We start from the raw sequence: 24,301 nt of genomic DNA, 5'->3' as shown, positions 1-24,301 counted from the left end.
AAATACTCAGCAAGGTAAGAGTCACCAAAGACCTCGGAGGGAAGCCTGTATGAGCCACAGGTTTGGAGCCAAGAAAGAAAGGGAGATGGGTTCATGCGGAGAAAGGAAACTGAGCTGGGAGCTTCATCTTCTGCTTAGCGGAAAAGGCGTGGAAAGGGCGTGGCTTTCGGGTCAAGGCCACGAGGTGAGCAGCAGAGCCCTGTGTGCTGGACGGGCAGACAGTCCCGCCCTTCACCACCTTTTGAGAACTGCCGCGCTGGGTCCGCTCGGCCCAGCTGAGTGAATCGAGGGTGTTCGATGCTGGCGGAAGGACCAGAGCGCGGCCACTGCATCCGGCCATCAGAATGACCACGTGAACCCGGTGCTCTCCGTGAACCTCGTACACGAGACAGCGGGCACCCTCCTTGGCCAAATGGTTCTGATTGGCCCTGGGCCTCTGTAAGGGTAGCTGTGTGTTCACTCCAGGGGTGCAGGTCTCTGTCCCAGCTTCAGGGAACCAGCCTGAGAGCTGATTGAGTTTCACGTGACCTCTGGCCTTGGAGGTAAACTCACTGAGAATCAGGCCGGCTGGTGGGGCTTTGCCAGCCTGTGTCCCCTGCTGTCTGAGTTCCCTCGGGGCAGCACTGTGGCCACTGGTCACTGCCGTGTCCGAGCTCTTTCCAGCGGCAGAGTTCCACGCCCCCAGGACGTGCCTTCCTCTGCCACTCCAAGCCAGCGAGGCCACCAAAAAGGACCGGCCTTCTCGCTCTGTCACCTGCCGCCGTGACTTCCACGTTGTCATGGACTCATGTCCTGCCCTCTCTCTTCCCCCATCCGTGGCCAAGGGCTTCAGCTCGCTCCTTTCGTCTCTTGTCTGTGGCCTTGCTTTACATTCCCACCTTTCACTCGGGTTCTTAACATCTCACAGATGCTCCTCCGAGGCGGGCGGCCAGCCGAGGCCCTCAGAAGCCAGGCTGATCCCCTCCTCCCTCCTGAACCTCCTGCGACTCCTGGCTGCTGCCTGGTAAAACCGACAGCATCGCTGAAATGGGGACCAGGCAGGGCAGGCCCTTCCTTCACTCCTGCCTCTGGCCTGTCTCTCCAGACGCTCCCCTCCCGTAGGAGCCCTCGGCCGCAGTCGGCGTCCTTACTCTTCCTTGTGTTCCATTCCCCTTCCGATGGGTTCAGTCCTGTGTTATCTCAAGTTGTTAAGTTTTTATATCGTATGTGCCAACTGCTTGCTACTTCAGGCCCTGTGGAAAGTATGTCCTATAAATCCCAAGTAAATGGATCTGGCCCCTGACGCTGGCGCGTGTCCGTATCTGCTGCCTCTGTGCTCCAGCTCACCCCTCCTTCCTCTCGGGGTGCCCTCTCCTGGCTCCACCCACCCTCAGGGTCTGCAGCAGTCGATCGCTCATGGCAGTTACAACTGCCTTATGTGGTCAGTCATCTTTTCTCCTGTCACCCACCTCGCGTGTTGGCCTCTTGGAAAGCAGACAGTACTGGTTTTCACGGTGCCCATCGACTTCCCTCACCTCTCGGGGTGGAGCTTGAACCCAGCAGTGTTTCCGGATCTCACCATGGCCTCGGGAATCCTCAGTTTGGCAGAGCTGGGAATTTGACTCATAAATTCATCAAGGACTATTAGGCTCCGCAGGACGGGTTCATAGTAACTTATCTGGAAGAAGACCGACCGATGGGTCAATCCGAGTCGTTCAGAGAGAGATCACCAGCATCCCCGAGAGGCCAGGGCATTTCCTCCTTAAGCAGAAGGTCCTTTCTGGAACCCCAGCCAGGGATCCGGAGTTGCTTATTGAGCACAGGATTTGAATAATCGGCATTATATGCCCTGAGCTGGAATCTGCTGGGGATCGAGCCCACAACCCGGGCGTGTGCCCTTGACCAGAATGGAACCCAGGATCCTTCACTCTGATGCTCTATCCCCTGAGCCAAACCAGCCAGGGCAGCATTATATGCTTTTAATGATACCTATAAATTATAAAAACATTCTCTGCTCTGGGGGTGGTATTCTCTAAAGAACCCAAATCAGGCATCTAGAGTGAAATACCCTCTTAATGACGAAACATCTCAGGCTCTACGTCATAGACCACTAAAACAGCTCACTTGTCATCGAATCATCGGCCCTTTTTGTTTGGGTATGTTCACATTTCATGGTGCCCCAGTTTATTACATTCTCACTAATTACACTTTAGACTGATCATGTTTGAGTCATAAATAAGATGGCATCTAAAATCCTGGTTTGGTAATTTCTGAGGACTCCCTCTCTTAGGACCTGCAGATCTCTATTTACCAGTCAGTGCAACTCAGCATCCCACTCGGGAGATGACACATGCCGTGCTCAGCTCCAGGCGTCTCGATCTAAACCCCGTGCCAGTAAGGAGTCCAGAATAGTGTTTGTTCCCATTCACATTAGTGGGACCCTGGGTGTGTGAGCTGAGCTATTTTTAAGCCCATTGCTGACTTCAGTGATAAAGAGGGGACAGAATGTGCCGGGCCAGGCTGTGCGCTTACCGTGAGCCATCCACGGTTGTCATGATGTCAGAACCCGAGTATTCTTCACCAAGAGCATCACGTTGCATCATGCACCTGGGTGCAGGGTGCGAAAGGCCCGTTTTTCTCAGAGAGATCAGCAGCCTGGGGCATAAGCTGGCTCTCCCAGTTAGGGCACCGAGGCCTGAATGCAGCAGCACTGAATCCATACTGTCAGTTTGAAGAGCAGCTTCCCATTTGAGTCACCAGAAGGTCATTTGTCTCCAGGTTTCCAAGCCAAACAAAAGGCATTTGTGGCAGACGAGCCTTACCTCCCATGGGTGCAGGGGAGCTCGCGGGCGGGGGTTGGGGTGGGCACCCCTGAGGTCACTAAGGGCGGTGAGGACCAGAGCTGCTCCAGCCCTGGGCACAGGGAGTGGTGAAGCGTCCTCACAGGGCACAGAGGTGAGGCCTAAACGTGGAGGCTGGGGACGGAACCATTGAGAATTCTTAAAGCCGCCTCTAAAGGTGTGCGCCCTGGCTTGGGGGTGAGCATGCTGAGCACTGAAACATAATTCCATGCAACCTCCTTAATCCAGACCATTGAGGAGGGCCGCTCTAAGGACTGGGCAGCGCTGGTTAGGACGGGCCACGTCACAGGGCCGCCACCAACAATCCCCACCTCTCAGACAACCAAGGTTTGTCTCACATTCTTGCTGCCTGCCCCCACCCCCGCCCCCGCCACTGGGGTCTCTGCTCCTTGTCCCCCTCAGTCCGTGTCCAGCGAAGGAGCCCCCAGCCCTGTTAGTGCAGCGGGAGAGGCTCCCGGCGGCTAAGTGCACTGGCCTGAGAAGTCTCCTCCCAGGAAGCGCGCTTCCCACCCATTCTTATCAGATGGCCAAGACCAACCCGAGCTGCTGGGCCTGGGCTACTTGCGTCATAGGAGGGTTTTCAAAGTGAAGGGCTCCCCACAGTTGATGTGGGAATACAGGAAACTGTAGAATGTGTATATTTTATCCATTCTTTTACATTTTCTATTTTCGTGTTTTTAGCAAACACTCTCTAGTAGTAAAGTAGAACATATACGATGTATGTAAAATAAATATCACATGTATTCGTAGTGTTCTGTCTGTTTGTTTGTTTGTTTGTTTTACTGATTAAGAGCACAATCAAAAAAGCTGAGGTCATAGTTCATACAGTAGATAGAAGTCGGCAGTGAGCAAGTTGTACTTAGAAACCGGGTCCAGTTGTGACCAAGGGTGGTGCTGTGGGTTAAAATGGTACATGGAACAGAAATGTGTATGTTTTCATGGTTAAGTGCATTTAAAAGAGAGTTTGTCTGTAAGTGACTCAGGGCGCAAAAATGTCCTCAGAGCAGACCAAAGAGCCCACTTTATTTATTTTTTAATATATTTTATTGATGTTTTACAGAGAGGAAGGGAGAGGGATAGAGAGTTAGAAACATCGATGAGAGAGAAACATCGATCAGCTGCCTCCTGCACACTCCCTACTGGGGATGTGCCTGCAACCCAGGTACATGCCCTTGGCCAGAATCGAACCTGGGACCCTTGAGTCCGCAGGTCGACGCTCTATCCGCTGAGCCAAAGCGGTCAGGGCCAAAGAGCCCACTTTAATATGCACAGCTTACAATGGACCACACGGCATTGCCAAGGGCGCCGTCTGTGCCAACTGGTTTCCACATCCACAAGATCCGCACACAAATCCCCACTCAAACACCGTCAATGAGACCGCGTTGCATTCTTACTGCACTTCATCGCGACACACACATCACGGCGTCACTTCACTCTGTGCTCCCAGTGCAGGTTCACTGCTGTTTTCTCCCTGTCTCCATCTTTGCTTTTTCCTTTTCTTCCTCCCCTCCCCCCTCCCCCCTCCCTCCCCGCCCTGCTTTCCACACAGCGCCCCCCACCCCCCCACCCCACCCCCCAGCCTTTCCCCCATCCCGCCCGCTTTTCTTCCTCTGCCTTCCCCCTCCTTCACCCTGGGGGGAGGGGGGGGCACTTCCTGATCCTTTCCCAAGGTAATCTCTAATTGAGTTTTGTCAGATGTCAGTTAAAGGCAACTGCTAGAAATGAAAAAACCCTCCAGGGAACAAGGCGCTGTAATGCAGAGTTACTGCTGTAAACAGCAGGTGCCATTTAAATCAAGAAAGGATGGAAGACGGCTTTCAGGGGAGGATGGAATGAATCCGACTTGGAGAGAGCCCAGGGCACCGGGACCGGCGGCACGGGCATCGCTGGTCTGCACAGCGTCTCTCCCCGAGTTTCCTTTGCGGGTGGAAGACCCCCCAGCAGGGGAACGTGTGGGAGACAGGCACCCGCGCGCGAAGGCCGCGAGCAGGGGCCGCTGAGAGCAGCGTGCCGGCGGTGGGCCTTTGTCCTGCTTCTTTGTGTCACCGAGCAGCTGGGACCGGAAAGGGCAGGTCTGAGGAGGGCCATCCCGGGACTCCTTGCTGTTGCTGGAGCTGGAGCTGGAGCTGGAGCTGGAGCTGGAGCTGGTGAGGACAGACAGCTCTCAGATGCCTCCCTCCGATCACGGTGAGCAGATACATTTGCATAAAGAGAGGAGGTGTCAGCAGCCTGGCAGGAGTTGGAACCGAGGCACGGAGTAAGGGGTGCTTCCATGGCTCTGCAACCCAGAGGCCGCACACACACAGGCTGCAGGGCAGCCTGCCATTTGGCCCGCGTGGCTCCGCGATGGTTATAAATACTTTATCACAGCTGGAGCGCAAACACGTCTTTTCAATGAAATACATCCTGAATTATATTAGTGTCTTAGTTTCCGCGGGCTACGGTAGCAAAGGGCCACAGACGGGGTGGCTTCCAGCGCAGAACGCATTCCCGCGCAGTCCCGGAGGCTGGAAGTGCAGGGTCCAGCTGGCCGGCCGCACTCACACTCTGGGGAGAATCCTTTCCCTCTGCTTCTCAGCTTCCCGCGGCTCCCGGCTCTCCTTGGCTTCCAGCGGCATCACCGTCTCCGCCTCTGTCGTTGCGTGGACTTCTCTCCTGTGTCTCTGTCTTTCCTCCTCTTCTTATAAGGACACCGGTCATACTGGATTAAGACCCCCTGAATGGCCCTGACTGGCGATCTCAGTGGTTAGAGCATTGGCCCACGAACTGAAGGGTCTTGGGTTCAATTCCAGTCAAGGGCACCACGTACCTAGGTTTCAGGTTCCCTACCCCAGTTGGGGCGTGTGCAGGAAGCAACCAATTGATGTGGCTCTTACCTAGATGTTTTTTTCTCTCTCCCTCTGCCCCCTCTCTTCCACTCTCTCTAAAATCAATGGAAAAAATATCCCCCAATGAGGATTAACTTAAAAAAAAAAAAAAAAAAGGACCCACTGAATGGCTTTCTTTTAACTTGATTACATCTACAAAGACCCTATTTCCAAATAAAGTCCGTTCACAGGTACTGGAGTTAGAACGCCAACCTATCTTGAGGGGACGCATAGTAAAATAATTTACATATCTGTTGGTGAAGAAGAGAGCTGGTAGTGGCAGAGAGTACAGCAGGTTTCCGGCTCTGACTCTGAGTGTGCAAACATTGCTGAAGCAGAACCCTGAGTGAGCTCAAGAGACAAATCAGTTGTGGGCTGGGCATGGGACTGGGGAAGGGTTATGTAAAACATATTTCACTTTACCAATGTAAAAATAGCTAGTTCTTTTCTGAATAAAAAAGAAAAAACCTACCAGACTTTTGGTCTTGATTTGGACTTTTCTTTCTTCTTCTTTTTTTTTTTTTTTGTAAGAGAGAGAGAGAGAGAAACATCAATCGATTGCCTCCCACACCCAGGGATTGAACCCACAGCCTGGTATGTGCCCTGACTGGGAATTGAACCTGCCACCTTGTGGTGTACAGGATGATGCTCCAAATAACTGAGCCACACCGGCCAGAGCTTGATTTGAACTTTATAAACGGATAGGAAATTTCAGTCTGAGGCTTACCTGGCATTGCCAGACACCCATCCTCTCTGACCAGCGCAGCTTTGTGAGGCTGTCAGTAATGATCGGAAACGGTAGTGGGCGGAGGGGGGTTGGTGGGCCAATGACGGGGAGTGGCCAGAAGACTCGGGGACAGTGCTTTTGAAAAGATGTGTGACTCAAACACCTGAAAATTAATCCTGTTGAAACTTTAACTGCCTTCTTTAATCATTTCAGGGACAAAGTGAGTGGCCTTCTAGATCTTTGAAAAATGTGGATTTCAGTGGAATCCCTGTGGGCTGAAGCCAGAAGGATGGCTGGGTTTGTTTTTATAAGTTTGTGGGTGTTCGCCTTTTTCATCCCACCACGTTTGTTTATAAGGTTCTTTTCTTGAGATCCTCCCTTAGCAGGAAAATGCCAAGTTGAAAAATGTAGCAGGCTTCACGGCCTTTGGAATCAAAGGGCAATGAAAAAGAGAATTGGGGTGCACGTGAGAAAAGGGGGATCCGAGCCTCTTTTTTTAACACAAACCTCCTAACCTCCCCCGTCCCATGCCAGCCCCCCAGGACTCGTTTTGAGCTTCCTCACGTGCTACTTGAGAAGCGTTTGACACCCTCAGAATCAGAACTAGAAGCTGCTTCGCTCCTTCCCACTGGCTGTTATTAATACATCAGCGCCTTTGTGTGTATTAGCTGCCTGCCTGCATGGCATCTCCAGAAGTCCTATAAAGTAAAATTATGCAGAATTTAATTTAAAATAATCATTTTGCTTTTGCTTGTTTCCATATGTGACTAATTGAAATGCCCTCCTAGGTCCTTGAGGCAAGATAGAGGGAAATCACAAAATGAAATGTCTTATCTCCACAGAGGGAAACATGCAGACAGTTCTTTTTTGGAATATCATGAACTGTATACCCTGAGAAAATTATGCTTTAGTAAAATGCTTCAGTTTCCTTATACCTATTGTCATGGGTTCAATTGTGCCCCCCCCCCCCCCCCACCTCCACCTCCCAAAAAACAACACCGCTCATATGTTGAAGTCCTAACGCAGTACCTCAGACTGTGGCCTTATTTGGAGACGGTCTTTACAGAGGTCACCAAGTTACAGCGAGGTCGCGAGGGCGCCCTAATTCAGTAAGACTGGTGTCCTTAGAACAAGGGGAGACTCGGGCACAGGCACATACGTTGAGGGAAGCCCAGGTACAGAGAGACATGGAGAAGATGGCCACTTGCAGGCCATGGAGAGGCCCCTTCCTCTCCTCGCAGCCTCAGAAAGCGCCAGCCCTGCCCACACCTCGATTTTGCGCTTCCAGCCTCTAGAACCTCGAGACAACTTCGGTTGTTTAAGCCACCCAGGCTGGTACCTACTGCACCTGCGTTTAGAAGGTTGTGTCTTTTTTTTTTTTTTTTAATAAATAATTAAGATTCTTAGTTAATGCAGCTACTGTTTCAAAGAGGAGTTTTTGAGTTGTTTTGCTTTCATGGATCCCACCAATTCCCTGGAGAGAAAAAAAAACAAACCTGAAAATCACGGGTGTCATATTGGCGTCACTGTGGACCTCACCGGAGTCGTATTGGATTGGTGCTGTCCGCCATGTTTACGAACGCTTGGTAAGGTGGCCCCCGATTATCAGCTTAGGAACTCCATGTACGTAGCTACTTCAGTGAAAGGCTGGCTCCCCGCGGAGGCTTATGGCAGGCGCTTGAGAGAGGCCCGAGGCTGTTCTGGGTGAGGGCAGCAACTTTCAGAAGGAGAAGTAATCCTGAACACGGGGAGGCGCTGGTTTCAGTGAACAGCGGGCCGGTAGGTTGAGAATATGTGGAGGATTTGCAAATGGTAGGACACGGATGTTTTTTCAATTGAGAAAAAAAAAAAATACAGTTTATGGTAGCATTTGCACATTCAAGGAAGATGACGTCAAAGGTTTTGAAAGCCCTTAAGGGAGTCACATTTCTTGGAAGAGCAGGAGGCATAACGTGACGCATTGGTTTCTCTTCCCAGGAGCTCCCCCCGTCTGTCTCTCCCCCGGAGCCGGGGGGAAAGGGGGTGCTCCTGGGTTATTCCCAGCCAGGCCCAGCCGCTCCTCCTCCTGTGTTCATTCTCCGGGATCACTTCCTTCATTGTGCTTATCACCATCTTGTCCTCGGCCTTCCCTGTGACCACCCTGCCCTCCCCGTGCTATTTGACGTCGCTGCCCCAAGGATCACTTCCGTGGCCATCTGCTCTGCTTTCTGCACCGTTTCTCCCGGGAAACGGCCAGCCCACGTGGGGCCCAGTTTTCACCTAGGTGCTGCCGCCCGCCCTCAGGCCGGCGTCTCCAGCGTGACCTCTCGCCCCGCATCCTGTCCTGGTTTTCGTCTTGGCACACAGAACCCTTCCTCCGCGCTGTTAGTGACGCCTCAAATGAGGCCTGTCCCGAACCGAACCCTGCCCCCTGGACAGCCCCGGCTCTGCTCGCCCCGGCGGCACTTCCTCTCTCAGCCTCTGGGAGGTGATCCTTTGAGTTGAGCTTTTGTACTTTTGCTTCTTTTTCTCTCTTTTTGATTTCTTTGTCTCTCTGACCTGCTCATCTGCGTCGAGCACTAATTCTGGCGCTGCCCTTTGTCTGTGGCATTATGCATGGACTGGCTCAGGGTCACCTTGCCCTCTCCCCATCTGATTAATCCTGTGCAAGCTTAGCTGATCCTATTGATTTTCATCCTCTTTTCAAAATGGTTTATCTTCATTCAGGATTCGGCGCAGCAAGTGGGAGCTGGATGCTGACTGTCAGCGACCAGCGGCTCCTGACACTTTCACTTTGGTAAAGGAAGCAGCTCCTTGCCTCCTGTCAGTATAAATAGTTGGACACAATGTTTCAACCTGGATATCCTGCCAATGTTTGGAATTCAGCTTGTTGAAACCTGTTCCGTTATCCCTCATCCCCCCCACCCCCACCCCGAGATGGACAAGGTTTTAATACCAGTTCCCATCTTCCCTAGCGCCCTCTGTGGAAGCCCGCTCCTTCCAGTCCCCGGACATGCTCGGTTCCTGTCTCCTTCGCCCTTGCATCCCATCTGTCAGCCTGCCTCGCCTTTGCTCCTCGGCAAAGCCTTCTGTTTCTGCTGCTTCCTTTCTGCTTCCTCAGGCAGTGCCCTAGTCCGGACCCTCCTCCCTCACCCCTGGCTGCTGTGGCAGCCGCAGCCTCCTACTCAAGGCCAGTCCCTGTCCATGTGCCACCATGCACCAGTGAGGGAAGTGTACCTCTTTAAGGAGGTGAATTTCTTCTGTTTAACAACTTTGATTGGTTATGTTTCTCAAATGTCATCATAACCAGAGGATGCAGAAGTGAGAGCGGACTGTGGGTCCCCGTTGTGGATGCTCGTTATTGACCAGGTGGTGTCCAGTTGGGGTGCCCACACCTCAGATCTGCCTCTTCTCACATATCAGCTTCCGTGTCTCTTGGCCATTATTGCACCTGACTCCCTGTTCTCGTCTGAGAAACCAGAGAGTAAAGAAGGAGAAGGGTGAACAGCACAGGCGTGGGAGTCAGTCAGAGTAGGAGTAGCCGAGTGGCCTGGGACAAAGCCTGTCATCTCCCACAGCTCCACTTCCTTACCCACTAGAGAGCTACAACTTGTTGTTCATTGTGTTAGATGACACTCCGTAAGACCCCAGGGAGTGAAAGTGGGTCGCTTTAGTGGTAGGGCTTCACACCAGCTGCTTTGACTATTCAATAATTACTTCTAGAAGAATCGACGTATCGGGAGGTAGTAATTCTGGGTAAGTGGGCTCTTGGCGCACAGTATAGACTGGTGGTTAATAGCTTTGCACCTGTGATTGCATTACTGCTGTGTAAATGCCCCTAAGCTGTGGCTCCCAGCAAAGCCTACGCTTCCTCAGGACAGAGGCCCTTGTGGAGGCTCTCCCCACCCCATCCCCTGCTCACACCCAGTGAGCAGGATCCAGAATACTCTCCTGCCTTTCAAAATATACCCATCTTTTTTTTTTTTTTAATCCATTGGTTTTTTGTGGTTTTTTTTTAGAGAGAGTGGAAGACAGCGGGAGAGACAGAGGGACAGAAACATTGATATGAAAGAGATACATTGATTGGTTGCCTCCCGACGCTCCCCGACCTGGGGCCGGGATCGAGCCTGCATCCGAGGTACATGCTTCAGTCAGACACTGTTTCCACTGAGCCAAACCAGCTAGGGCTATCCCCCATCTTTCTAATCACAGCTCTAACCCTGGTTCCTCCGTAAACCCTTGCCTAACCCCAACCCATAGTGATTCCTGCCTCTGAACTCTTCTCGCGTTTACTTTGGCAACTTGCTTATGTTGCTTAGACTTGCCAGTTGTCCCTTTTAATTTGCAAGGAACTTGGCAACCCCATGAGATTTAAGCTCTTTTAGAGCAGTGCCGATGTCTTAAATGTCTTTGTTTCCTTTTGTGCCCAACCCCAGTCTTTTTTACTTAGAGAACCCTTGATGCAATCAATAGTATTGTCATTATTGACAAAAGAATTCTGTAGAGCTTGCCGTTGATCCTAACCTGTGTGCCGGTGGAATATACTATATATGTAACATTACACAACTAGTGGATAAAGAGACTTTTATTGAAAATGGTAGCAAAGCCCCATAGACATTTCCTATACAGTATTTTGGAAATGTGTCATTTAGAAATGGTGTAATCTGAAATGATCTTTGCACTACTTATGAAATATAAACTTGACAGAATGATAGTGATTATCATTAAAATTTTAATGAATATTGTCTCGTATGCCAGTGAAGACATTTTTTCTAGTATTTTTTAACCCCCAAAGGCATCAAATTAATCATGTTTTACTGGTTACTCAATGGTTATACAGAGTAACCCTTTTCAGATGTTTAAAAATGTCCATTCAGATGTGTATTTCTAATATTCACATACATTTGACATTTCTTTTGTATGTTCTATGATTTTGTTATGTTTGATGTGCATAATGTGATAGATAAGACAGATATGATGTTGCGTTAGGTATGGAAATTAATTCTTCCTTTGAATTCTTGATCACACACAAAAAAGATCTGTAGCTTCTATCAGATACTCATTTTTCAGCAGAAGTGTGTGTCTGATGGATTTTAGGCAGTGGGAGAGTTGGTACCTCTTAAACTAAGGTGTTCATGGTTGTGTTCCCTTTAATAAATGTAACTGGATTCTGAGTGATAATCTATTTCATACCTGCCAAACCAAAATTAAATTTTATATACTGATAAAAACGGTGCCACTGTTTTACTTATAATTCCTTCCCTCAAGCTTTGATAGAATTCAGTGAAATCGAATTCAATTTAATTTTTTGAAATCAGAGTTGAACCCTCACTCATCCCTGTAGTTTCACCAGGGTCCGATCTTCCAGGAGATAATTTGGAGTGGTGAAACGGAAAGAAAAGGCACTCAGATGTGAAGCAACTTTTCAGTTCAGCTAGTTGTGAAATATAAAGTAATGAAGAAACGAAGCAAAAGAACTAAATAAGCCAACCCTTCAGTAAATGACTTTTTTTTTTTAATGGAGTTAAGACTTCAGTAAAATCATGAAGATTTTTAGTTACTTTTTTAAGTGGAAAAATTTATTCTCAACTCTAGAAAAATGAATTTTTCATTAAACCATTAAGACAAAGAGGAACATAGACTGTTCTGGGTCAGGATCCGGTTTGTTCACTTATCATAGGAGCCTACACCCAGCACTGGCTTCCTAGCTTTCAAACTAGGACCCTTGTGAGAAGGGAAGTTCAGAGGGTGCTCTTACCACCTGAATCGGCACAACCAGGGTGATTCCAGGCAGTCCCTGACGAAGTTAGGTGTGGGCTTATCCCATCCGTAAACATCTGGTGTGGCTCAGGTGGTTGAACGTTGTCCCTGTGCACCGAAAGGTCGTAGGTTCGATTCCCGGTCAGGGCACAGGCCCAGGATTCGGACTGGATCCCCTAGGGGGTGTGCAGGAGGCAGCCGATAAAATGTTCTGCTCTTCTCACATCCAGTAGAATGTTCTGTTCTTCTCACATCAATGTTTCTCTCTCTCTAAACATAAATAAACTAGTCTTTAAAAAAAACAAAAAAAAAACAAAAACTGGGCCCAGAGCCTGGTGTGTATTAGATGCTCAAGATTTTAAAATCTGTGGAATCATGAGAATCATGAGCCATCAGGCTTGAACTCAAGTGTAATAGCATTTTATGGACATAAATGGCATCTATGATAAAGTTTAGAAGGTAAATATTTAAAAATCGGTTCTTTGAAATGCAGACTTACTTGCATTTTTTAAAGCAAAATGAGCATTTGAATAAAGTAGCCAAAAGGAGGTCAGTTGTCCTCATTGCCTTTAGCGTCCGGGCTATTAAAATGCGCCCTAAGTAACTGGGGAAACTGAATTCATTTGGGGCACAAAAGAGGCAGTCTGTTGTCTTTGTGGTAATAAGAAATGACTTATAAATAACAGGCTTTAGTTCTGCTAACTGAAGGATATATTTTAATATCAATTTTATAGGAGCTGTTTTTCACTTGCCACATCCAAGGAGGAATATATTGCATATGGTTGTATAAGTTGTCTTAAATTTTAATAAGTATCTTTTTAAATGCTTTTTACTGATCGTTTTTATAACATCCTCAAACTTGTATCAGTGACATTAAAAGGCGTGTAAGGCCCTGGTGTATATCTGACATTCGGGGTCTAATTTTGACCCGCGTCAAACATGAGTAGCAAGGCGATATGCAGCCTTTAGAAGCTTTAGTTCTAGATCGTCGGGCCTTGCTGCGTGCAAATAGGAACGTCCTGCCAGGTGCTACCTTGGGAGGCTATGTAAGCTTTTGTGGCCAAGTCTGGGTCTGGCGACCCCTTTGGAAGCAGGTGTGAGGATCGCAGGTTTACCCTGCAGTGATTCTCCGGATACGTCGCACCACTCGCGCCCCATGGGCTCAAAACCCCCCTCACTGTTGGATTGTAGCCTCCCGGTGTTCCCTCAATGAAGAGCAAACCCACTGTCCTCCAACGACAGCCCGCGAGGAAGGGCAGAGATGACCTGCAAAACAACTGAGATTCTGCCAGGGACCCAACTGAAAGTGTGCCTAAGCCCTTGGCTTTTCAGAAAAGAAAATGGACAGGGAAGGAGGGGAGCAGGCCTTTCAGAGCTTGGAGGCCAACACAGGAATGGGAGTGGAGAGCAGAAAGGTGCCCCCTCCTGGTGCCCAGCGCTGGGGTCTGAGAAACAAAGTGAAAGATGCGGGCTTGACTCACGGAGGCTAAACTGATCAGGGGAGCTTATTCCAGAAAAACACTCTCAAGGAGCGATATTTGGGAATACCTTGGATTGTTGCCGTAAGATTATCTTAGGATTAAGCTATGCAACCACCAGTAGTGTTTTATTCCTTATAAGGTATATTAGAGATTTTTAAAATAATAATAACAGTAATAATAATAATTTGTTTCCTAGACCAAAAGGCCTCTGCTACAGAATAATGGTAATGAGACTGTATTACCAAACTTCCAGTTGTTAGAGAAGTCGGCTGTGGGATTTAGCATACAGCATGGTGACTACAATTAATAATACTGTACTAATATTTGAAAGTTGCAGAGAGAGTAGGTCTTAAATGTTCTAACCACCACCAAAAAAAGAGAGAGGTAATTATGTGAGTTAATGGATGTATTAACTAACCTTATCGTGGTCATCAATCCACAATATATAAATGTATGTAAATATATACAAATCGTCACACTGTGCACTTTAAACTTACACAATGTCATGTCAGTTACATCTCAGTCAAGCTGGAAAGAATCAGGCTGCGTCGGAATGAATTGTGTCTAGTTCTTGGAACGGTAGCTGTTGACCTTATCAAAGGAGCAATGGGACCGCATGAGGCCAGGCCAGGGTCTGAGGCAGCCGGTGGTGAAGGGCACTTCCAGCCATGCAGGGCCTCTCCGCTGCTGGCATCTGTCCCCGGACGTAGCCAATGATGATTTCCACAATTTTATGACCCTTGGCCGTCATCCCAATAAGTCATAAGCCATCTTCTTCCCCTCTGTAAAATTCCACTTCTATACCCTGGCCTTTCCACCAAAATCTTTTTGAAACAGTCAAAATAGAGCCACATCTCCTTTATGTAACTTCAGCATATTCTCCTACTGCAGCCCTGACTGACACGGCCCCCTCCCCCTCCCCCTCCCCCCTCCCCCTCCTCCTCCCTCTTCCCCTCCCCCTGAAGTACTTGAGGATTGAGGAGTAAGGGGCAAGCTAGATGCCAAAGGATAAAGAAAATGCTTATTTGCGTTGCCTCTTCAGTGGATGAGTTAGTTACTAAAAGCCAAGGGGTTGGTCATTTCTATATTAGATACATCATCTAGAACCGTATGGATATTTAGTACTGGTAAATAGAGAAAATCATTTTCTGTGTTATTATAGAATTAGGGGGAGGTTGACTTGAACAAAAAGAGCAGTGGGAAGAAACAGGTCAAGCACAGTTCTGAAGAAGCAAACCGAAATAGTCCTGTAAGCGGAAGGAGGCACAGGGAAGTGTAGTCATATCACACATATTGGAGTTCAGGATCCAGACAAGTAAAGAGGCCTCTGCCAGATCTAGGGGATCAGGCTCCAGGTGGGGTTCAGAGCAGGTGTAGGGAAGTCAGAGCATGTCCAGGGAGAAGTACAGGCAGAACCTGAATGCTGACTGTCCTGAGTTTTTAAAATGTCTTGCTTAGGATGAAAAGGTTTTAGCAGGCTTTTCCGTACTTCCCGGAGAAGTGCGTCCAGGTTCAATAAGTGCTTGTGACTCTGTAGCCAGAGCTAAGCTCGCTCTTGGAGACCAGGCCAGTTAGAGAACTTTCTCCTATCAACTGCATGCCTACCATGTATCATAAACCCAGCTCAGTGCTGGACAAAACACAACGAAGTATGAGGTATGAACTGTAGTTCTTTACCCTCATAATCTAGCCTGGTTATGAAAACAGGACCTAAATGTGTAAAAAGTTAAGCAGCACAAAAGATAAATGGTTCAGTCCAATAAGACAAGAGATTTTGCAGGGCAGAAATGCATTTTGTGACCAAATGGGTGGTACATATGGTAGATGCCATAGGAAGGGAGAGCTGAGAGTAACCACTGTGGCTTGGCAAGGTCTGGGAAAGGGAGGGATCTGAATTGTCTTGTCTTTAGATAAGTTGAGAGAAATAGTGAAGTCGTGCCAGATGGAGGAATGGTGTAAAAGTGTGGAGGTAGGAAGTTTGAGAGGCATTTAAAAACAGTAAAACAGCTTAATTAGAGTTGAAGATTGAGGAAGGTTAATAGTTGGAGATGAAGCCAACAGGTAGTTGAAATAAAAATGTGATGATGCTGAGTGAAAGAGTCCTCAACTTCATCTTCTAGACACGAAAAAGTCATTAAGAGTTTTTGGACAGAGGAGTGACATGCTTAGAAAAATCCTGGGCAAGTTAGTCTGGTTGCTGAATATGGCAAATTAGAAGAAGAAAGATCGCTCAGAAAAAGCAGGTGTCTATGTTTGCTTTAATTCTACTAGAAAGTGGTAAATGTTTTAACTATGAAATAGCAACAAGAACAGAAATAAAGGATGGAAGTAAGAGACATTTTGAAGAAGGAGAGGGTAGTAAAACTTAGCACCTTCTTGTCCATGGAGGCAAAGAAGAATCATCAAAGGTAAATGCATAGTTTTGGAACCAAGTGACTAGAAGACTATTTTATGAAGAGAAATGGGGATGACAGGTTGGAGGGTGAGGTGGCTACATTTTTAAGGAAAGATAATGAGTTGACCTTTAGATGATAGTCTTTGATGAAGCCGGAGGCAGAGATATATTACTGGAAGGTACAAGGGAGAGCCTCGCCTGTGCTAAACGTGTGGGGGTCGCCTGCGTAGAGATGACTGTTCTACCTGTTTGAATGGATTCTATCTTCTAGAGAGAGAATAGTCAAAGTGTTGGAGATGCCAGCATTTTAAAGGAGGAAGCGGAAAGAAACCACCCCGTGTGCAGTGTGCAGTGAGATAGGGAGGAGGCGACAGATTCGAGCAGACGCAGATAAGAGCATCAAGAAGGAAGCCGCGGTCAGCAGTATCAGATGCTGCAGAGAGGTCACCGAGAAAGGCTAGGGACTGAAGAAAGGCCACTGCGTTAGGCAGGAAGTCATTTACCTCTAGGACAGTCTCACAGGGTGTGTATGTGGGGTGGCGGGGAGGTGGATTAAGGACGGAGCCTTGAAGAGCAGGGGTCTAGCGCTGATTACAGGTGAGAAGAAGGAACAAAGCAAAGGGAAGAATACGGCGATCACTCCCCTTGCCTTCCAAGTTGGGAATGTGTGTGTGACACACGAGAAGACAGAGATTAAGCCATTGATTCATTAAGGACTTGGATCCCATCAACAGGAAGAAATTAAAAGCTGTAGGAGAAAGAGAGGACAGTGGAGGGAACGGGGTTCAAGAGAAATCGGAAAGGGTGAATCATGAGAACAGGGGAACTTTGAAAGTCGGAAAGGAGACACCTCTTCCTCTGAGACGGAGAGGAGAGAGGGAAGGATGGGTGTAGATTCAGGAATGTTTTGAAAGGAAGAGAATAAAGGTGGAAAGCAAACTGCTGACCTTAGGCTTCTGGACAAAATGGAAGGTGGATGGCCTGCTGAGAGAGAGGCTGGACTAGGGTGATGGGCGATGGGGCGAAAATAAAAATGTTAAATACCACTGTGGGTAACACGAGGGGGTCAGAGAAACGTGGACATCAGGATGGCTGAACGCCAACGGTGCTTGATAGGAAACCCACTTATAAGAGATGCTTATGACTGCAGCTTAGAAGACGGCACTGTGTGATTCTACTGTCACCTTTAAGAACTTATTCTTCCTCGTTGTCTTATTTTTCCTATTATATTTTCTATGAACTTTTTTATTTCTAGTATCACCATAATTATAAATTGCACAACTATTCCAGAGTTATGCTCTTATAGAGTCCTGAGGTTATCTAAATTGTGGGTGAGATGTTGGTCTGGAATACTTTCTAGATGAATTAATTTATTGATATATGCATTTAGCAGAAAAAGTTAGTAACTGAAACCCATGAATTGTATTACCCACTTCCCCCAAATAATGCTTTAGACTATCTAAACATTGGACCAACTGCTTATCTACTCAACCCTATAGAATTCATCTAAGAGTAACTTAAGAATAAGATCCCAGGAGTAATTATGGGTCATCCAGAAGCTAGCAGGTCGTGAGTAGCTCCATGATTGGACCTATGTGGGAAGATGTTTCTTCATATGGCTGAACCAGACCCTCAGGAACTCGGACAAAGAGTAACTGACCATGGAGGACACCACACATAACAATTGCATAACAATACACCCTTCAGTTTTGCTGGGATTGCAACCAGTGAGAATTGAGGAAGAATTCATTTCTATCACAAACATTATTTGTAATATATATAATGAACAAAGTCCTGACATTCAAATTCTGTGTCTCCATCTTAAATATGTTCCTGACTCTGTCAGTCTCCCACCTCCTGGTGGTGTCAGGTGGAACAACAAACTCCTTGGCCCCACAAACTGAGTGACCCGATGTGCTTCTGGATGGAATAGATTCACCTCTGCAACGTTGTGTGAGTGGGGGGACACGTTCTATAGGCCCCAGCCACTGCTCAGAACAGAAATGAATCTGCTGAGTTTATTCATGCGATGGCAACTAAATATTAATTTTCTCCTTTCTGTCTCTTGTAGGTATGGCCTCACATGTGCAAGTTTTCTCCCCTCACACCCTTCAATCAAGTGCCTTCTGTAGTGTGAAGAAATTGAAAGTAGAGCCGAGTTCCAACTGGGACATGACTGGGTACGGCTCCCACAGCAAAGTGTATAGCCAGAGCAAGAACGTGCCACCTTCTCAGCCAGCCACCACAACCGTCAGCACCTCCTTGCCCATCCCGAACCCAAGCCTACCTTACGAGCAGACCATCATCTTCCCAGGAAGCACCGGGCACATAGTGGTCACATCAGCAAGCAGCACTTCTGTCACTGGGCAAGTCCTCGGCGGACCACATAACCTAATGCGTCGAAGCACTGTGAGCCTCCTTGACACCTACCAAAAATGCGGACTCAAGCGTAAGAGTGAGGAGATTGAGAACACAAGCAGCGTGCAGATCATCGAAGAGCATCCACCCATGATTCAGAATAATGCCAGCGGGGCCACTGTAGCCACTGCCACCACTTCGACTGCCACCTCCAAAAACAGTGGCTCCAACAGTGAAGGCGACTATCAGCTGGTCCAGCATGAGGTGCTGTGCTCCATGACCAACACGTACGAAGTTTTAGAGTTCCTGGGCCGAGGGACGTTTGGGCAAGTGGTCAAGTGCTGGAAAAGGGGCACCAATGAAATTGTGGCCATCAAGATCCTGAAGAACCACCCGTCCTATGCCCGGCAAGGTCAGATCGAAGTGAGCATCCTGGCCCGCCTGAGCACAGAGAGTGCTGACGACTACAACTTTGTCCGGGCCTACGAGTGCTTCCAGCACAAGAATCACACGTGCTTGGTCTTTGAGATGCTGGAGCAGAACCTCTATGACTTTCTGAAGCAGAACAAGTTTAGTCCCTTGCCCCTCAAGTACATTCGCCCAGTCCTCCAGCAGGTAGCCACAGCCCTGATGAAGCTGAAGAGCCTGGGTCTTATCCATGCAGACCTCAAACCAGAAAACATCATGCTGGTGGATCCGTCCAGACAACCATACCGAGTGAAGGTCATCGACTTTGGGTCAGCCAGTCACGTGTCCAAGGCTGTGTGTTCCACCTACTTGCAGTCCAGATACTACAGGTAAGACCCTCTGCACTGAGACCGGAGATGCCGGCTGCCGGGGGCAGCCACAGGGAATGTGCAGTGCTGGTCACTGCGGGGGAGACAACTTTCTATGCCTGCAGTGCTGCCTTCCGGTGAGCAGAACTTAGTTGGGAAATCGGGACGTGTGCACATGGGAATGGTGATTGGAAGCCATGTAGAAGGGAGCCAGGTAAGGTTCTTGGCACACACGTTCAGAGTTGGAAAGGGCTCTTGGGGGGTGTGGTGAAGAGCAGATGCAGAGCAGGGTCCTCATGGATCCAGACATGGGTGGAGGAGAGGGGGGGACGTGCATTATTGAAGTCACTGTGGCAAGAACATGCACGATTCGCATCGGAGACAAGGAGGACCCCTTCCTGGCCAGGACAGAGCATCTGGGGGTCGTGGGAGCTGGGATTGAAAGGATAAGTTGGGGCAGGATTGTCTTAAATACCAGACTAAGAGGATGCAACTGTGTCCTTAACTATGGAGCAGGCACTAAGCGTTACAGCAGCAGGGGGTAGCAGGACGAACATGATGCTCTGAGAAGGTGGCATTTACATGTCCATGTTTGAGGGATCGAAGGAGGGACAGATGCCTCGGGCCCGTTGGCTTGCTCCTGGTGAGAGAAGGCCACGTTTTGGGTCAGGACGATGGGAAGATGGGGGGAGAATTGTAGGGAAGGGCAAAGCTTTCATTCCTTCACTTACTCCACAAGGAGACTTCACTGCTCACCTGAGCCGGACTCCGTGCTGGTGCCGGAATCCTGGGGTCCCCAGCATGCCGGTTCCCACCCCTGGCTACACAGTAAAATCACCCCAAGGCTTTTAAAAGTAACCCGACTTGGGTCCCAATCTCCACAAACTGAATCCACATCTGTTTGGGGATCCCACTGCCCAGCCAGGGTTGAGACCCGGTGCTGCAGGGTGGAGGGTGGGGGACGGGACCAGGTGAGAGCACTGGCTTTGGAGTGAGAAGCCTGGCTTGACCCTGATCCCTGCACTGACTAAGCTGTGTGACCTGGGCTTGCTGCCTCATTTCCCCGCGACTCCACTCCCTCACCCGTACACTCGGGAAATCGGTCACCAGCCCGTGGGGTTGTTGGGATGGTGGCACGTGGTGACACAGCTCCGTGGTGGGTGCAGGAAAGAGTGGGTGAGGGGGACAGGATGGGCTGTTCTGTGGCGGTGGTGAGGGGCTGTGCCTGGAGTGATGTTGAACAGTCCAGTGAAGGTGGAAGGTGCCAGGAAACAAAACCAAACTCCCATGAGAAGATAGGGCTGACGGCCCTGTCAGAATCCCAGGCTCATCTTTGTCTGACGCCGCACTTCCTTCCCGGCCACAAAGAAACGGCTGGAAAGCAAGCGAGAGCTGGTGGGTGGCACAGTTGGCATCACCTGGACCTCACCGGCCAGCTCCCCTTGTTACTGATGCACTGACCTTCGGGCCAGTCCCTGCACCCAGCCCTCAGCCTGCAGCCTGCAGCCTCGTGCATAGCCTACAAGGCAGGGTCCCCCACGTGCCCCCCTCACCTTCCTCACCTCCTGACTCGGGTCTCTAGACCCCTCACCTGTGCTATTCGTCTCCCCGCCTAGGCCCACCCTCCCCTTAGGAGGCATTTCCTGAGCTACAGCAGCTCCTTTCGAGGCCCCTGGTCCGTCCTTCCCACCATTCCTCCCCCCTCAGTGCAGGTGCGAGCATCTCCCGTCCGGGAGGAGCGGGCTTGCCGCTGCCTCCTGCTCACTCCCTTCCTGTCCGCTCACTGGCTTCGTCAGCTTTGCGGTTGGCTCCCTGTCCCTCTGCTCTGGAGCAGGCGATCCTCATCACAGCCGAGGCCCCTGGGCTTGAAGGGAGAGGGGGGGACCCCGTGTGTCCCTGGGGGCGGGGGTGAAGGAGGGCGGGCCAGCGCGGGTTCTCTGAAAGCAGCGCGGTGGCGTCATTGCGGTCACCATGGCTCCCGCTGCCCAGGTCGCTGAGCCATTAGGTGGCCGGTTCAGCGTGCCACAGGCTGCTGCTTGCTAGGCCCCGGCCTGAACCGAGGGTGAACGGCGGGCTGCTCGGCTTTTATGATTTAGTTATACCCGGTGGTTTCAGTGAACAGAACTGGCTTTATTCGAGTTACTGAAAAGTGAGCATGGCCGCCTGTGAAGACTTTAACAAGCGCCATTTGACAGGCAGTGCACACTCAGGGCAAAGCCTGACGAACCCATGCGTTGGCTTTGGGATCCTCAGGTGCTCTCTCTTCTCACCCTGTGTCCATGTGACACTTCCTGCCCTGTCCCAAGATGGGCGCTGTTTTACTTTGCTTGCCTGTCTGCGCCTCGTGCCCTGTACCTGGGACCCCCACTCGGGAAATCGGGGGCAGGAGGGACATCTCCGGGGGTGGTGAAGGCCTGCTGGCTGATGCTCCTCTCCTCTCTCTGCCCCCACCTTCCACCTCTGCCCCACTCCCTGGTGCCGCATCCCCTGCCTTTCCCCTCAGTGGCTATTGCCCAGCATTCTGAGGAGGAGAACCTCTTCTTCGTGGTTGCTTTGGCCTAAAGAGCAAGTGTCCATCCTTCCGGTCCTCATGCCCCTCACCCTCATCATGCCCGGCTCTGGTTCCAAGGGCACAGTCACCCCAGAGCCAGCCCAGCCTTTCTGCTTAAAATGATGCTATGTCTCTGAATTGGTTACTGTGTCCTATTCCTCCATTCTGTGCCCTCCTCCCCCCCCCCCCCTCCCGCCCCGGGCCCTCGTCTGAGCCCCGGGGTAGCTGCCGAGAGTTTCAGGACCGTCTCCGCTATGTCTGCACAGTCCTGGCTGTGGGACAGCCAAGTTCGGACCACATTTATCAAGTTGGTTTTCCCGGATTGCCTGGCCTCTTATGGGGGAGAGGGGTGGGGTGGGGTGGAGTTGTCCATTGTTAATCTGCATCTTAAGAGAATGTGCCTGTGCTTGAGCTGCCTGGGGTAGAGCTGCCTGGGGGAAGGTGCCTTATGCTACAGATCCAAGCAGACACCAGGGCTTGGTTTCCCAGGATCCCCCGTGTCTGAGCTGGGTGCACCCTCTCTCCCCCCATACCTCTCACTTTCAAAGGGGAGAGCATTTCCGTGTCCCTCCCTGTTTTACATGGGACAGTATCAAGCGTCTGGTCCCTGCCTAGTGATGTGGAAACTGGATATAAAGAGAGGTTCCCGTCCGCAGCCTGGGGCACCTGGACAAGCAGGTGGGGCGGAGGGAGTGAACTGTTTCCCTACCTGTTAGCCATTTGCGTGGCCGAGGTTGGGGGCATCTTGCTGTAGGTATTCTGCCAGGCAAGCCTGGTTGTGTGTAAAAACAAAGGCTGCATTTTTAGTTTTTTAAGTTGATGCCTGGGGATCGTCTTCCAACTTGAAGGTCAGTTACAGGGTTAAGTGTCATCGCCCTGGCTCTCAAGCTTTATTATGCACAAGACTCACCTGGAGAGCTTGTTAAAAACAGGTTTCTGCCAAGGTCCTGCCCCAGACCCAGGGCACCAGCCTCTCCAGAGGGAGTGTCCCCTGAGAAAGCGCGCACACACACACACACACACACACACACACAGAACTGAAGGCGCGGTGGTCTGCCTTAGGCCGCTGTTTGAGGAACGCTGCTCAGGGAGGAAGGGTTTTCTCAGTGGTGTCACCTTTCAGGTGTTCTCCCTAAGGAAGGAGGTGTAGGTGATCCTGTTTGCCACCTCACCTTGGAAGCCCTCGCCATTTCCCTATTTGACTCTGCATTGGTGCCAGTTATGTTTTTGGAACAGAGACAGGACAGTGATAGTATTTTTTTTAAAAAAATACTCTTGTCTAGCCCAGCCGGCATGGCTCAGTGGTTGAGCGTTGACCTATGAACCAGGAGGTCACAGTTTCCAGCCAGTGCACATGCCCGGGTTGCAGGCTCGATCCCCAGTGTGGGCATGCAGGAAGCAGCCAACCAATGATTCTCTGTCATCATTGATGTTTCTCTCTCTCTCTCCCTCTCCCTTCCTCTCTGAAAGCAATAAAAAATATTTTTTAAAAAGTACTCTTGTCTATTATACTTAATTTGAAGTACTTATGATCATTACTAGGACACCCCCCCCCAAAAAAAAAAATGGGCATCAAAATTTAGGACATAAAAAATGGCCAGTAACCTACTTTTTCATAATAATCTAACCGTTCTGTCTGACTCTTTTGCTTGCAGAGACTATCTTCAAGTTGATTCCATGGTTGTTTTAGGTGGGGGTGGAGATGTATAATTCAGTTCAGTTCATCTGATGTCCATTGGGGTCCTACTGTGTGTCCTGTGGTAGAGCTACTGCAGGGTACGAGATAAGGCATGAGCTCTGACCTTGAGGCATGTACGCTCTCTCTGTGGAGGTTAAAGACACAACCAGACTGCCTAGAGTCTAATTCGGATGCTTTGATATTGCAAATATTTGATCAGGTCATTCAGCAGATATTCATTGAGACTCTAGGGAACCAATGCTGAGGAAACCAGTTAAAGAATTCAAAGTCAAGGATAGATTTTGCAAGATGGGTCAATAGGGAAGGGTTATAGAGCAAGAGCTACATTGAGGTAGGTCTTAAAGGAAATGTAAGATGGGGGTGGGGGACCTGGGAGCCAGGAGATTGGAATAAATAAGGGAATACGGGAAACGGTGAGACCTGGAAGGAGTTGAAGGCCTGAGCTGAAAAACAGGGGTTAGGTGGGTGGTGTCTGACCATGGCGCTTTTGATGAAGGCTTGAGGAGCTTGGATTTAACAAGGAGTAATTTCATGAAGGTAAGGATATTAATGAGGTTAATCGATTGGAATGGAAATAAACAAAAAGACATTAAGGAGAATTCGGAGGCTAGGAGACAATAAAAGTAGTTTTTCAGGAATAAAGGGAAGAGGCCCTAGATCAGCCGTGGGCAAACTATGGCCCGCGGGCCGGATCCGGCCCGTTTGAAATGAATAAAACTAAAAAAAAAAAAAGACCGTACCCTTTTATGTAATGATGTTTACTTTGAATTTATATTAGTTCACACAAACACTCCATCCATGCTTTTGTTCCGGCCCTCCGGTCCAGTTTAAGAACCCATTGTGGCCCTCGAGTCAAAAAGTTTGCCCA

General features: G+C 49.5%; 1 protein-coding gene across 2 annotated transcripts in view; it reads left to right on the top strand.

Moving 5' to 3' along the window:
• The window catches only part of HIPK2 (homeodomain interacting protein kinase 2), a 166,638-nt gene that overhangs the window by 36,329 nt on the left and 106,008 nt on the right, over window positions 1–24,301 (top strand). For both annotated transcript variants that reach the window (XM_081102468.1, XM_081102467.1), the window contains exon 2: window positions 18,121–19,204. In XM_081102468.1, coding sequence (XP_080958594.1) covers window positions 18,121–19,204 — 1,084 coding nt within the window. The remainder of the gene's footprint in view (window positions 1–18,120; window positions 19,205–24,301) is intronic.

Source organism: Myotis nattereri, assembly GCF_964212035.1.
Source record: "Myotis nattereri genome assembly, chromosome: 11".
Lineage (NCBI taxonomy): Eukaryota > Metazoa > Chordata > Mammalia > Chiroptera > Vespertilionidae > Myotis > Myotis nattereri.
Note: the sequence above shows the minus strand (reverse complement) of the source record. Positions and strands in the feature narration are given on the sequence as shown.